General features: G+C 38.7%; 1 protein-coding gene across 1 annotated transcript in view; it reads right to left on the reverse strand.

The window, feature by feature from the left end:
• Nucleotides 1-1,308: 1,308 nt before the first annotated feature.
• GYPC (glycophorin C (Gerbich blood group)) overlaps nucleotides 1,309-14,827 on the reverse strand; it is a 30,266-nt gene continuing 16,747 nt past the window's right edge. Inside the window, exons 2-3 of the mRNA XM_010568554.1 lie at nucleotides 4,133-4,183; nucleotides 1,309-2,024 (exon numbers count right to left, since the gene is read on the reverse strand). Coding sequence (XP_010566856.1) covers nucleotides 1,828-2,024; nucleotides 4,133-4,183 — 248 coding nt within the window. The 3' untranslated portion in view covers nucleotides 1,309-1,827. The remainder of the gene's footprint in view (nucleotides 2,025-4,132; nucleotides 4,184-14,827) is intronic.

A 14,827-nucleotide genomic window follows, 5' to 3' on the forward strand; every position in this document is an offset into this window, starting at 1 on the left:
AATGGTATGTTACAAAAAATATCTTAAGCATTTAGTAAATTTGGCACAATTTTGATATTCTTTGGTTAAAATGCAAACATGCGGGGATTTAAGATTCAAAATCAAAGGTATTGGAATTCTAAGAATAGTTCATAGTCCGCCTCCTTCAGGTACTGAGAAAAGACTGAGATTGCGATTGAAAGACAAAACTAACCCATTTCTTCACTTAGGTCCTCAGAGTCTTTTCTTGTTCAGATCTGTCTTCTCTTACAGCATTTTTGTGGCCAATATCGATAATGAATACTGGAGTCCAGGAGCTTTCCAAGTTTTGGTGCAAAGAAGTGAGCACAAGTGATCAGGAGCAATGTCTTGAAAGCACAGTTGCAGATTATTTTATATATATGTACACACATATATAGATCAAAACAGGAGAAAACATACCGAGTTGAGCAGAGCTCATCGGTGTCTTATTTGTTATTGTGTATTTCTCCCCCTCTATTTTCAGTAGTCCAGGGCACCATCGCAGCTGGGGATGAGCAGGTGCAGAGAACAATTATTCTACTTCTGGAGCTGATTGTGGGCTTCAATTAGGAAGCCAATTTATTGGGGTAAAGAAACTCATTACTGTCGATTCTTAGGCGAGGAATAAGATCTTTTCATGTGACCCACCATGACTAATCTATTTATTTATTTATAATAAAGCATCGATGGTCAGTGTAATTCTCTTATCTAGCATGATGCAAAGGATATACAGAGACCATACAGAGGGAGACATCAATACAAGCCAGTAGTATGCAGATGAACAAGCTGCTTTATAGTGGCAGTCTTATGGTTGCATTGGTATAAGGTTTATCAGTATCTGCACCAGAACTGAATTCCTTTCCCTTCAAAAATCCAAAATCCTGCTGGTGGGCATTCAAGAAAATTTTCCAATGCAAAATAAATAAATAAATACTCAGACAAAAATATCTTACATGAAAAAACCTAGTTGAGCTCCGTTGTTTCAAAAAGCCTGCTCAAACCAAGATGCTTTACCTTTTAACATGTATCTATTTATGCATGCATGCAGGGAACCTACCAACTAATTGGAATCATATTTGTAAGTCTACTGACTACCATATACTACATTGTAAATTCCAACATTTTGCAGTTCTCAAGCTGCCATGCAGAGGGAGTTAGAAATAAATCCTTCATTCTTACATCTTCCAAGTTTTCCAATAGTTTTATTTCTTTGAAGTGTCTTTGATTTTTATATACATAAAATTCAAAAAATTAAAAAAAAAAATCCCAATCTAAATCCCCAAACAAACAAAATAAACTCCCCCATGCCAATAAAATTGCACATTTAAGGGGAGGGGGGAGATATCTGGGCTAGAAAGCTATTTTTGTTCCAGCTACATCAGCTTTATCTAGTTTAATGTTTGTTCTGTGACCATTTGAAATTCAATTTCAGTTAGTTCTGTATCATATCAGCATAGGATGCATCATTAACTCTAAGAGGATGTTTTCCATTGGCATCTGCTATTTTCACCAAATGTCAAGGCTTGACATTTGCTATCTTTATCTGGTTTTGGTGTATCACTCATACTGAGATTTTGTTTCTTCTTATCTGATATTGATTTCAACTGTGACCAGCTGTGTTGCTAATAAAATCAACAGGCAAGTATCTGGCATTTAGTTCTTCACCGGTAGAGGAAAAGAAACAACCCAGTGACAAAAAAAGTAAAGAGATACTTTTCAATTAGGACGCTTGCTTGTATCCTCATATTATCCATCTCTTAGCACTTCTGTTGATGTAGCATTTCTGATTGATTCCCTTCGGGGAGTCTCCATGGAAATCCTTGCCTCTCAAATGAAATATTCCTTTTTGCTCTCATCCACTGCTTCCTGGAGAGCGGGGTCATTTTTCAAAGCGGCATCTGCGCTTTCGGCAAACTCAGTTCCTTTTGCCTCGTTGGTGTGGTAGGTGCCCTTATGCCTGTACATGTACCGGACCATCACCACCAGCAGGCAAATGAGGACAAATACCACTGCAGCTATCACACCTGGAGGAAAGAGACCAGTTAAGTATATTGCCAGTAATGAAATACGAGCAGTATCTCACAGCCAGACATGACAACTTGAATTACTTGATAGAGGAAAGCCCATGTATCATAAGACGTTCACATGTTGCAGCGGGCAGAGTCAGAACAGAGTGTGACACTGCAAAGCACAAGATGGGATATAGATACTGCAAGAATGCAGGTCAAATTCTCACTAGCTTTCTTTCAAATCAATGGCTTGATTTGGTTGAACTCATCAGAGCTAAAAGTTCATTACAAAATGAGGAGAAATAAGAGAACATAAAGGAAAACCAATAGGTTTCTTTCATCCTTCTGGTAACATATACCCCGGGGAGTTTGCAGGCAACCCAACCCTGCCTCCACAAGTGTACTCAATTTCAGGAGAAGCACAGGGCACTGGCTATTTCTTGGGAGACATTCAACAAATAGCAGGAGCTGTGTGGCTGCAGTACTGCTCTGTATTTGCAAGCTGCCATTTCATGCTGTGCTCTAATTAAGCAAGTCTGATTGTAATGAATGTGGAAGTGACACCTGGAGGAGGGGAGGGAAGGGAGGAAGGGATTCTGGGTAGATCTTGCCTGTCTCCTGGACTAAGGCTAATTACTAGCAATGTGTTGACTGGACCAAAATTTCCATAGGTAACCCAAACGTACATAGGACTAAATGGTAAATGGAAGCACTCCTAGTGAAGGAAAGTAAATTCAAGTTCCAGGAGTAAACCAAACATTAAAGAAATACACAATAAAAAGCACCAGAACAGGACACTCCTAGGAAAATCTCGTATGTGGAGTGTGAAGGTGCTGTGAGGATGCAGTAGTTAGGAATTCATCTGACTCATTGTAGGTATCTACAGTTCAGGAGGCTCTATCTCAGTTACTCCCCTTGGGCTTCCTTTGCTGTCAGTGGATGGTGTGTGTCTGGGGTGACTCTTCTTCTAAAACTGAATTCCTACATTTGGTCAGATGAATTGCTCCCTGGAAATGCCTACTATTCTTTGACAAAGAGGGGTATGTGGACAATATCTCTCTTCTGTCCCCTGTGTTCAAGATATGTGGCAGGAGTGGGTATCTCCAAAGCTTTAGATTTATCAGCATCAGTAAACTGAGTGGGGATCCCCTATTGGCATGAAAACAGGGGAATGGACAGAATATTAGCAGGGTAAATAAAAATTACAACTCTGTCTTAAAAAATATGCCTGCAATGTTATTCTGCAGATTTTATGGTGCCTGGTTCTGGAAAGTGAAGTTACTGCTAGCAGAAATGAAATTGCTTATACAAAGAACTTTAGGTTTACAATAATATCATAGTTGCAGTGGGGGCTTCATCAATTTTTAGGACCTCACTGGTATCCCTTGACACAAGAGGCTTTAATAGGCTTTGGATGTAGCACAATATTAATAAGCCTAAGGGACTAAGCACAAATCAATTTACCTGCTACTTGTTCATAGAAAGCTGAAATTAAAGTTACGGGAGATGGGACCTGAGGGAAATATAGCAGAACCTCACCAATTTGCACTAATGATTGGTATACCCCCTTGTGAATGACTGAAATTAGTGCGTTAGCATGGAAATGAACAAACACAATAAAAATCAAGACAGGGTCTCTCCGTGAACATAGCTTTGCTCATTTATTCTGACAATTGTATTTAGTTTAAATGCATGAGAGAGCTTTAACAGAACACCAGAAAATGCACTGTGGTATATTCTGTAAAAATAAAGGGTCAGCTGGTATGAGCTAGCATGGCTCAAATCAAAGGTGCTATACCAGTTCTGTATTAAATAACAATCTTGGCCCAGTGAATAATGAAGTATATCAGAGGTTGACTTTGCTGCTGGACAGTTAGGTATTTTGTCCTAAAATGAGGAATGGATGGGGGTGGTACTGCTCACTATATGGTTTATGCTCATTATCTCATCTCGTTATCTTGCCAATAGCCCCTCTGGGAGCAGATTTCCCACTGGCCTAATTAACTCTAATTGTGTTGCTCCTGTTGTCTTGTCAGCAAAGTAGGGGTTTTGCAAAATGCAAGAAATCAACCAACCCGCTGTTTTAATTCTAATGGTGCTGCTTAGTACGGTCTGCTACTTACCTCCAATAACAGCCACATCTGCTCCAGCTGTGGGGCTCTCAATGTCTTCATCTATAAATAGATTAGAATATACAAAAGTTAATTAAAGAAAAAGGAATTGGATCATATGTAACAGCAGTGACTGTACTGGTGGTGCTGTATTATTTTAACCTCTCAAACTCAGAACTTAAACAAGATCTCTCATTAGCAAAAGACATTTATGAAACTTCTCGTTAGAGTTAGCTGTACTGTAACAGTTTTCTGCCACCATAACACTGGAAAATAAATAGCTAGCACATTATGCAAACTATCAAGGCCCTCAGGGAAACACCTACTGTTTATTATGAGCACTTACCTGTAACATCCTCCAGTGAATGATTAAATTAAAAACGTTTAGGTATTGTGATTACTCTCAGAAAGGTAGTTTTGGGAAAAAAAATATTGGTGCCTATTTATTTTCCCAATTATGGCTCTTCTGAGCATGGTCTGGATCTTGATTTGGTGCAAATTAATCTGGCTGTATTGATTTCAATTAGTATTTATTTATCTGCAATATCCTGTTTTTAATCTTAGCATTTGTTTTCTTTTAAACCTACATTTGGAATCAAGGCAAGCCTGTTAGGTGTGTCTTATAAAACACAGTCCCCACTTAGAGTAAGTCTGAATTCAGTGCTGATAAATCAAATTACTTTCTTTACTGGATTATAATTTATAAAAAAAGATAACTTTGCAATTTAAATGCAAAAGAGAAGTACCTGACCGTGTCTTTTTAAGAAGTAAGAAATTGGTTTGAAAAGTTGTAAGCTGCTGAAAGGGCAGTTAGAATTTGAATTACATTTTGATCTTAATTATAGCACTTACTAAGAACATCCAAAATAACTAATGATTAGCCAAAGTGTTTTAAAGGGGAGAAGAAAAAAAAATCCTAAAGAATGGTAAGGATTTTTCTCTCCTTATTGTATGATATAGACCTTAAGTGAAAGCAAATTCATATAAACAAGCATTTCTTCACTAGCTTCCCCTTAGCTGATCAGGGTACAATTCTGATCTTGTTTTCTCCTCCTTATTTCATGCCATTTGTATCAGCCCACTTAGTCCTGAATTATGTGAATGTCTGAGAAGGTGATGAACTCCTGGAGTTTTTCCATGCTAGGTTTATGATAGGACACTCCTTTCTTTCTTTATTATTGTACTATTTATGCAATTCTAAATGATACTGGTTTCCGAACAAGTCAAATAATTGTTTTATGTGTGGTCTTTTTTTTATTTCCCTTTGGTAAATACAGCGGACAGAAAACTTCTCTGGAAAAGGTAAAAATGGTAATTCCAAAACCTTCTATAAATTCAACAGTGGCATTATGGCTGATATCTGGCTCTCCTTTTGCTAAATCTGTGATATATGATACAAGGATAAGACAGTATCAGCAGCTCTCTCCTTACTCATGTCCGGTCCCTTATATCAAATTGCAATAAACTGAGGAGACCTGAGATTCAAAGTATCCCCCTCTTCCCAAACATGGGAGATGCTTTTTCTAGAAAGTAGGAGTACTTTCCTCTACCCCAGAGATCCTTCCCACATTTTCTTGCAGTTGTACTGTGATGGAAAGATTGAACACGCCTTGTGTAATTTAAAAGCTCAAATTATGTCTACGTCCATTCAAAACCCGTGTGCCTCAGAAGAGATTAATTGCTTCAAGGTCAAACTGTTCTGTATTTCTTTATACACCAAATATATGCTGCATGCCCAAAAAGCAGGCTCCTCTACAGCAATCAAATACTTGAAGGTGTGAATTCTAAAGTGCTTCCCTAGCCACGCAGCTTGCTTCCAAACATTAATTCCAGATCAAATCATTATCCCTTTAATTATAAAAAGGTATGCTAGTAACTCTCTGCTCTTTCCTCTCGTTCCCAGGTGCCTCTCAGACTCAGATAACAAGCAGGTGCCTTATCTCTAGTACTTGCCACCACAGTGCTTTCTGATAATGGATTACAGTATCACCACTTTGCAGAAAAGTTTTCATTTCCATACTGTACTTTCTAAGTTTTCAGAAGACTGCTGGGCCCATCTTGAGCTATTGTGTAGTCAGCACTGATCTGTTAAGCTGACAATGCTGTGCTATTCAGCAACCACCTAACACCTTGATGTGGCTTCACTCACCACAGTTCCCATTTAACTGCAAGCACAAGAGCCTGACTTCTCCTTTGTGTGTCGACTTTTGACCATGGAATGGGCTTGCTGTCCTCTCAGATGACCTTTTGCTGCATCATCCAGAGTGCCAGGACACTGCAGGTACCACCAATGACCAGAAGTTTCCAGGGTTCGCTCCCTGGATCAGTTTTGGAGCAACAATGATGGAGGGAAGAGAGGGACCCTCAATGCCTGTCTCACAGTCTCAGAAATTTCACTTTGTCCAAAAATAGCTATGTGATTCATGGCAACATCACAGTATTGCTAGGCAGCAAGGGAAGGTATCAGTGTCATTCAAGATTCAAGCAGTATCACCCTTCACAAACATGAAGAAAATGCAAGGCATGCACTCATGAAATGAGGCCGTCTTGCCAAAGCAGGGGTGAGACAACAGCCACTATCCACACAGGAATCCATGCATGGCCAGGAACCTCAGCGTGGTCTCTCTAAACATCAGCTCAGTCTATGTGAGAAGCACACTGCATTACTGTAGGACTGAATCTTCACTTTCTGAGGCAGAAAAAATATACAAGGTACCGGAGGAATTTTTAGAAGAGCAATGGATGTAGGCTTGGCCTCTTGTACCTTCTTTATTCTGCTTTTCTTCACACGCAGAGGACTCAGAGGTCTGTATTTCAGTAACTTCTGTTACACCTGTTTTGGCTATTTTCCTTTGTTTCAAGGACATCTTTTGTGTTATCTGCTGCTAAATTGTCCTTGCAAAACTTCCTCTCACTGTTATACTGGCCCTTGTCCATAGGTACAATCTGGTCCTGAAGTGTTTAGACAGTGTTGTTATTTAGTGCCATTCATTGCCATGACATGCAGAAATCAAAAGATTGTGGGAAAAGTTGTTTTTTGTAAAATCTCTGGCCATCAGAATGAGTTGGCTAAATCAAGACTAGAACATCCAAATCAAATTGCCTGTTGTTGGAAAGTATGTTTCTATAAGTCAGAATGAAGGGAAAGAAATGTCTTTGTGCCATGACCTGAAATTCATCAAATTCCAGTTCTGCCCATAAATTTATAGATAAGGAATTTTGCAATAGAACGACAATTGCTACCTGTCTCATTCTCATCAATCAAATCATGCTGAGAAGGCAGCAGCCTCTGAAAGCCCCAGGAATATTCCTGACTTAAATACTGCAAGCAGATCTCTGCCTTTGTGCTTCAAAGGTAAAAAGCCAGTACAATTAGCTTTTATGTTAATGTAGCCAGTGGTAAATTTGTTAAAGCATCTCCTGCAGGTGCTATTTTCCAATAAAACTTGGGTTTTATTAATTTTGATAGTTTTTTTCTAGTTTCAGTTAATCCCATTCCATTTTGGCTGAGGAGCACTTGTTTGAAGGAGGCAGGTCCAGCAGTGAAAATGTTTGAGGTTCAGCACTCTCCTTGTTTTGCTATGCACTTCTCTTGGCAGTTGTAATGGTTTCTTTTGTTCTTTAAATTGCAAAACTGAACCACTAAAATCCATAAGTCACTTCCTGTTCGAAAATTATGACACTGGCTTTAAAATAATTTAAAACTTTTTTATTTACCCTTTCTTTCATACCTGAGCTTCATTCAAGTCTTAGTTACCAGCCCTTCTCTACAATGCCAAAACCAAAATGCACTTTGTAGATGAAAACTGAGGTTTTGGCATGATTTTGTGACACCAGGAAACAGGTCTTTAAGTAAAACACAAAGTATTATGAGAATCCTGACAAGACTTATCAGTGAGCTACTTTAGAAGCATAACCATGTTAAGACATCCAAAGTGACAAGCCATTGAACTTATATGGTGATAGGAAGGGGCATATTCATTCCCCAAATACATTCTCCCATCCAGCATAGAAAGCATAGATTTTAGATCCTGCTACTTGCAGAAAACAATACCTTATGTGCTTCTGTGGCTACTGTCACTGACACATGGGATAAACTTGCAGAGAGGTTCAAGTTTTCTCATTTTTCAGGCACAGTTTTTGCCTGCTAAAGGAGTTTCCAGAAAAAAATCTGGTACTTGCACCCTTAGTGGTTTTGCAGTCAGCACCATGTTTAGCAATTTGTGTACCTACACGTTCGCTTGTTGTGGATTTACACATGGAAAAGGCATGAAAGGGAAACCGTACCTGCGAAGGGATCCCCATTTGGCACACTTGATATGAATGTATGGGAATCATCCTACAGGATAGATCTAATCTACTGGTGTGTAATCCATAAGAGCAATGTGATGGGGTAACATAGACCTTACCCCAAACTTCTCAGTGTCTCTCTCATTTCCCAAGATAAAGCTCCAAACTAAAGCTGGACAAGTGCTTACTGCTAAGTAGTGTTGACTATAGAAAGAAAAGCCTGAGATTACAGCTCATGTTGTCACAATTTCCTTGCAGCTGTGGTTGATACTGCTGTTTTGGAGAGGGTGAGTCAAGCTGAGTGAGTATACAGATATCTGTGTGCGATAACTAGCTTTTACAACAAAGTTTTCAAAGCCACTCAACACCAGTCAGGCAGCACTGCTCCTGCTCCTGCCTTTCAGGATTTTCCTACCCATAAGCTTGTGCTTTTGATTCTCAGCAACTTAAGCCATCTTTTATCACGATGCTCCATTGCTACCTGCTTGTGGTTACACTCTCAGGCGAAGCCTTGGCTGCTAAATTACACTCAAGTAGGTCTCTAAGTGCTTTCTTGGGCAACCCATTTTCTCTCTTGATGTACCCGTTCATTGCAAGAGAAGTGCTTGAAATTCATTCAGTCCCTGCGAATGCTGAGCTGAGGTCCTTAGGGCAGTGATTTCCTTCTTAGGGCTTTCCTAGGTGTGCAGACTAGGAAACGCACAGTAAGATTTCATCTTTAATCAGCTCACCTAACCACCTTATGAAAAACACGGCTGCTAGTGGGGCTTTTCCAGGTGAGGAACAGCCCAACCTTATCTCGGTATATCCGTGGACGTGCTCTGCAGAACCACTCCAAGTATTGACCGTATCCTTGCAGGAAGTGGTGTGCAAGCAGTCTGTAGGCTGAAATGTGTCTTTTGAATTCAACTGTTAAATGTTTAATGGTTTTGTCTTAAATATTAGTACTATCTATCTGTGCACTTCCGGTAAACAAGGGAGATGTTCAAACTGAATAACATCCAGTTACTGATTCAGGCCAGATATAAATGTAATTCAGAGAAGGATTTTGCCTCTGTATTGATTGTTCTTTCATACATTCATACATTTGAAAGAGAGCTTTAAGTATAACTGGAAACTAATGAAATACAGTTTACTCAGTAATACCGAGTCTAGTAAATTATGGTCTATTTTTTGAGTTGTATCAATTGACCTAGCACAACATACTATATCAATTTTGCCTTATTTTAAAAAAGTTGTAATTTTAAAGGAAGACTGCCTTTTTATGTGAAGAATTTAGGTGGGGTTTCAAAACCACTCATTGCTGATCTAATTCCTTCCACTGAAGACAATAGTAAGGTATTTGATTGGGTTCGGTAAAATATTATAAACTTCTGAAAGTATTGAGGGATCTACAGAGTCTACCAGGAAGCTTGTGCAATTGTTAAAAAACTTTACTAAAATTTTTACAATTTTAAATTTTTTAATATCATGTATATAAAAATTTATTTCTTATAACTGCTCCTTTCCCAGGGGCTCTCTTCTGTTCTTTATATGCTCTTCTGCAGTCATCATTCCTCTTGACTGTAAAACCAAGTCTTAATGTGTCCCTATTGCCATCACTGATGCAAGACTTTTCTTACCACACATTTAGTATGGAACAACTAATGAAGTCTTAACATCTCCATTGTTTATGCAACTGTGGTATGTCCTCCTTGCCCTTTGGTTTATGTTTGTGCCTTGCCAACACATTGCATTCATGAGAAAATCATTAATCTATTAACCTTAGCATACTGATTTAATTTACAAGCTATAGTTAGAACTGGTTCACTGCAGCTGCATGTGTAAAAATGAGTTGAACCAACTTCTGAAAACTTCATGTTAAAAATATGTTAATTGCTCAAGCTGCTCTCTGGCCTGTGTTACGATATCAGATGCATCGCACCGAGGCCTTTCTGGATTAAAAAAAAAATGTCATTACCTATTTTAATATTTGCCAGTAAGTGTGCGGTGCCCTGCCAGAGCTGGCATCTCTTATCCCGCAGGGTCATCAGCCTGAACCCATCAATTTGACACATTCTGCTGAAAAAGCCATCACCGTCTCCCATTAGATAATGAAACACATCAAGGCTGTTCTTTTAAAATTAAGGAACAGTTTCTCATCTGTCAATCTGGACAAGAGACAGAATAATTTGGCTTCCATTTATATACTAAATTATTATAAGGACAATAATGGTGACATACAACAACCACCACATGATCTTTTGGGTAAGTAAATGGACTGTGCTCCAAATGTAAGGTAAATCATGCAGACTAAAAATATCTACAAAATTAAAATACACAGGGCCCAATCCTCTTGCTATCCTAGCTAGCAAGTACTTTGTCATTAACTCCAAGAAGACAAAATCCAGTCTCATTCAATTAACATAAAGGTCTGTTCAAGACTTTTCACACTTTGTAATACAGTGAGGATAAAAGGGCATTATCAAATTAGTTTAATTAGATTAGGATTGCCACATAATTTTAGTAGTTCACATTTGATTCTGGTATACAGTGTCAGCAAAATATTTTTGTACCATTATAGAATGTTATACAGTAAATAAGAGAAAATATGTTTTCCAGTGTTTGAGGGAGTAATGATTTTACTCACACAGTTTTTCCTTCTTTTGGGAAGTTGAATTGCACTTGGGTCTTAGGGAAAATCAGAGATGGACAAATGGACTAAAAGTCAACTTGTCAAAACTTAATCATATGATATCCCTTAATGAAAAGAGGGAGAAGGAGAAAATGTTCACGAAATTTGGGAAGTTATTTTAGATGAAAAATAATAAGGATCTTTTAAAACTGAACAGATATTCTGTATTTTGAAACAAAATTTTAAAAGAATTAAAAAAGAGAAGAAAATTGTGTTTTAACAGATTACATAATCTAAACAAAATACAGATTTTTGAGTTAAATCAAACTTTTCTGTTTATCCCCCACAAGAACTGGAAAAAACCCAAATTCCCCTTTCAGTTTAAACCACATGCTTTTTTTTTTTAATGCACTTTCTAGAGACATACATTAAAGTACTTTAGCTCCTTAGCTCAGGGTGGTTGAATACCAACCACCAATTCTGATGGCAATTAAGCAAAGTGCATCCCGTAAGAGCATTAAAATGGCAATGCCCCCTTAGAAGTGCTATAAATGTGACAACCTTAAAGCTCCCATTACAGCACAGTACTTGAGAGACAGCTTACTGTAGGCCCGAGTCCCCTCCGGTAGCAGATATTTAATGTCGCCTATGTATTCACACTGATGTATATACAGTATATATATACTGTGTGTATATACAGTAAAAAATTAACAGAGAAATTCAGATAGAACTGCCTGCTGCTCACAGCATCAGGAGGAATGAGAGGGTTTCAGGGTTGGCAGAAGAAACCCAGAGCAGAGGAGAGGTTAGAGAAAGGACCTGCCTCCCTGGCACTGGAGCTCCTTAGCAAGTGGGCAAGGAAGCTCACAAAAGGATGCTGTGGAAATCTTGAATTTAGAGATGGGATGTGGGAAGCCACCAAGGTTCACCCTGTGGTGGTCTTGCCGCTCATGTATAGTTGCTGGTTTTTGGTGTGCCTCTACGGCAAAGCTGCTTGATGTCTGAAGAGCAAATGCTGCCTTCTTCTCATACAAAGGGTGAGTGATGTGTGTGGACCTGGAAGAAGGTCTAATCTTTTTCAAAAAATGCTGCATGTGGCAACTTGCAAGTTGTGCCTTGTTTTGTCTGCCTCATGTTTATAGTTGTATCACTGCAAAAAGTTCCTTACTTTTCCGTGGAAATATGTTAATGTCACCAGGCCATCATTTACATTTTTCCTTCACAAGTGTCAGAGCTGGCTTATGCTCCAAATGTACATCTTGCTGGGGAAGATAAATTGACCTGTATTGCTTCATTAAAGGAGTGACAAATGTGGTATGAATCAGTCCATAAGGTACAGTCCACAATCAGGCTGTTTTCCTGCGTGTGTCCCCTCTCCTCCCACCTTCCCCCTTTTCATCAGAACAGAATACTCCTTTTGAGTGCTTTTTAATTGGGAAGGTTTTGAAAGAAACACTAAATATCCAGCAAATCTGCCAAATAATTTCTGCCTGACTTTCCTCCAAAGTCAACAATTTCAAGCTCTAGTCATTTTTGCTGAATCAAAATGGGAACAAAACAGCCATTTGCTCAATCACTTAGATCAAAGCTGAATGGAAAGGAGTCACTGGCTTAATTGATTAACCATTGTAAATGCTGCAAATGATCGTAGGTAATCAAAGGAGCTGACTATGGATACAGTGAAAGCCCATCTGACAACCTGTAACAGATACTTAACTTGTAATTCTTGAGAAACAGTGCATGAAAAAAGCATACCTCACTGACCTAAACTTTGCATGTTAGAAACATAAGCATAAAAATTTGAGCCAGAACCTTCCAGTGGAAAGTCAGAGGCCAAGAGGTCTTGGAGGACATGATAATTCCTTCCCAACCCCTTGCGTAAATGGTTATATGATGCAGTAAGATGATTTAACTGCGAAACTGCTTGTAATTATTTACCAAGATGCGCTTTTAACTTGTACCTAACAGGTCTACCAGCCTCAGTCCTGACTCTCAGGCCTTTTTACTGTGTCATCAGAGGATAAGGTGATCTCTGTGTTTCTCAATGTTGCTGTGCTTGATTTTATGACTTAATAACTTCTTAAGATTAGGTTTTAGTTTACATTTGAAACATACCCTTTTTATAGATGAGGCACTGTTTAAGACAAACATTAGTCAAAATTAGTCCCCCGACTAAGACAAACTGAACTGCCTGTTAGTATTTGAAATATTTCCATCAAATACATTTGGTAGCATTTCTGCACTGATTTTCTCTGTTCCTGCTGTGTGCCTGACTGTCCTTGTAATCTTCATGATTTTTGACTCCATTATTCAACTGTTTTTAAAGGAAGAACAGGCAAAGATAAGCAGTTTGCCTCAATTTTCATGAAAGCTGTAGGCTGGAGAGAAAAGGGAGACTAGAGTAGTCCAGCAGTGAAGGAAAGGCAGCGAGGACTCAGCAATTTTCAGCTGCTAAAGGAGCAGCCGGTTCTTCAGTCGCCACATGCTTTCCAGTCATGATGCATGTAGGTCCAGAGGAGTTGCAGCAAGGTGCGTCCCCTCCCCATGGGGAGCTGCTGTGGGAGGGAGCTAGTGTATGCTGGGGGTGGGATTTAGGGGGCAGAGTCATAAATCCAAACCCAAGAGTGTTTGACTGGCTCTGTTGCTGGCAGAAAACTTATTTTAATGAACAATGACATGCAAGGAAAGAAACATGGCCATTATTCTATTAAGGCTGTTAAATGTCTATTTCTCCTTTTGAGAAGAAGAAACTTGACCTTGTGCTTAAATTACAGGTGATACGATCAAATTACAGGTGATGTCATCTAGAAATTACCTGGAAGCTGGTGAAAGCCTGCAGTTATGCATGAAGATATTATCCTGACAATTGAAAGAATGTAGTGCCAGGCTACTGTCCTTAGAAAAGTATAATAATTTTCCCAACATGGGTAGGTTTCTTCCTTTATATCTCATTCTCACCACCAATATTTTGTAGCAAAGCAGTCCGACAGGTTACAATTCTTGGAAACAGGAGCTCTCTGTGCTCTGTCCCCTAGCTTATTTGATATGAATTGTATTCAGCTACTTCCAGCTCATACACCAGTGCTTGCCTAAGGCACTATCTACTAAGCATTGCAAGTGGAAATGTCAGGATGTTTAGCATATGCTCTTCAGGGACACAGAGATCTTTCCTGGAGCACTGATGAGGTTAATATTATTAATAGAGATATCTGTAGTGGAAACAATCTTCCAAATGCTTTAAATATTGAGCATATTAAACAAAGGAAATAAAACATATTGAAACACCTTAGAAACTTGCAAGGCAAATAGTAGCTCAGGGCAACAACTTTTCTCATTTTCCAAGGATTCTGCAATGAATATGCAGATTTCTTTTGCATATCTGCTCCATTTAAAAAGACAAAGCCCATTTTATTATCTGAAAAGCATTTATGTATCAGTCCAAGCTGTCTGAATGGAGTTGAGCAATTTTAGCAAAACTTCTTTGCCATCTATCATTCATCTGAGCAATTCTAGACAGATTGTGCAATAATTGTTAAAAAGAGGAAAAAAAAGAAAAAGTCTCGCTTGTCTATTATTTTTGGACAGTTGTCTGGTATTATTTGACAAATAGCATACTGAATACATTAACAGAGATGAGCATGAAAAAACCTTCACTGAAGCCATATACTGAAAGTTTTTCAGCATGGGACTTATACTGTTGTGAGATTCATTAACAACTCATTATTAATGTTCCCCTCTCCTCATGCAACATGAACGGTAAGTACCATGTAGGTGGAGAGCTAATAACCAGCCTGGCAAGATTT

Source organism: Haliaeetus leucocephalus, unplaced genomic scaffold (assembly GCF_000737465.1).
Source record: "Haliaeetus leucocephalus isolate CR32 unplaced genomic scaffold, Haliaeetus_leucocephalus-4.0 Scaffold1, whole genome shotgun sequence".
NCBI classification, from domain to species: domain Eukaryota; kingdom Metazoa; phylum Chordata; class Aves; order Accipitriformes; family Accipitridae; genus Haliaeetus; species Haliaeetus leucocephalus.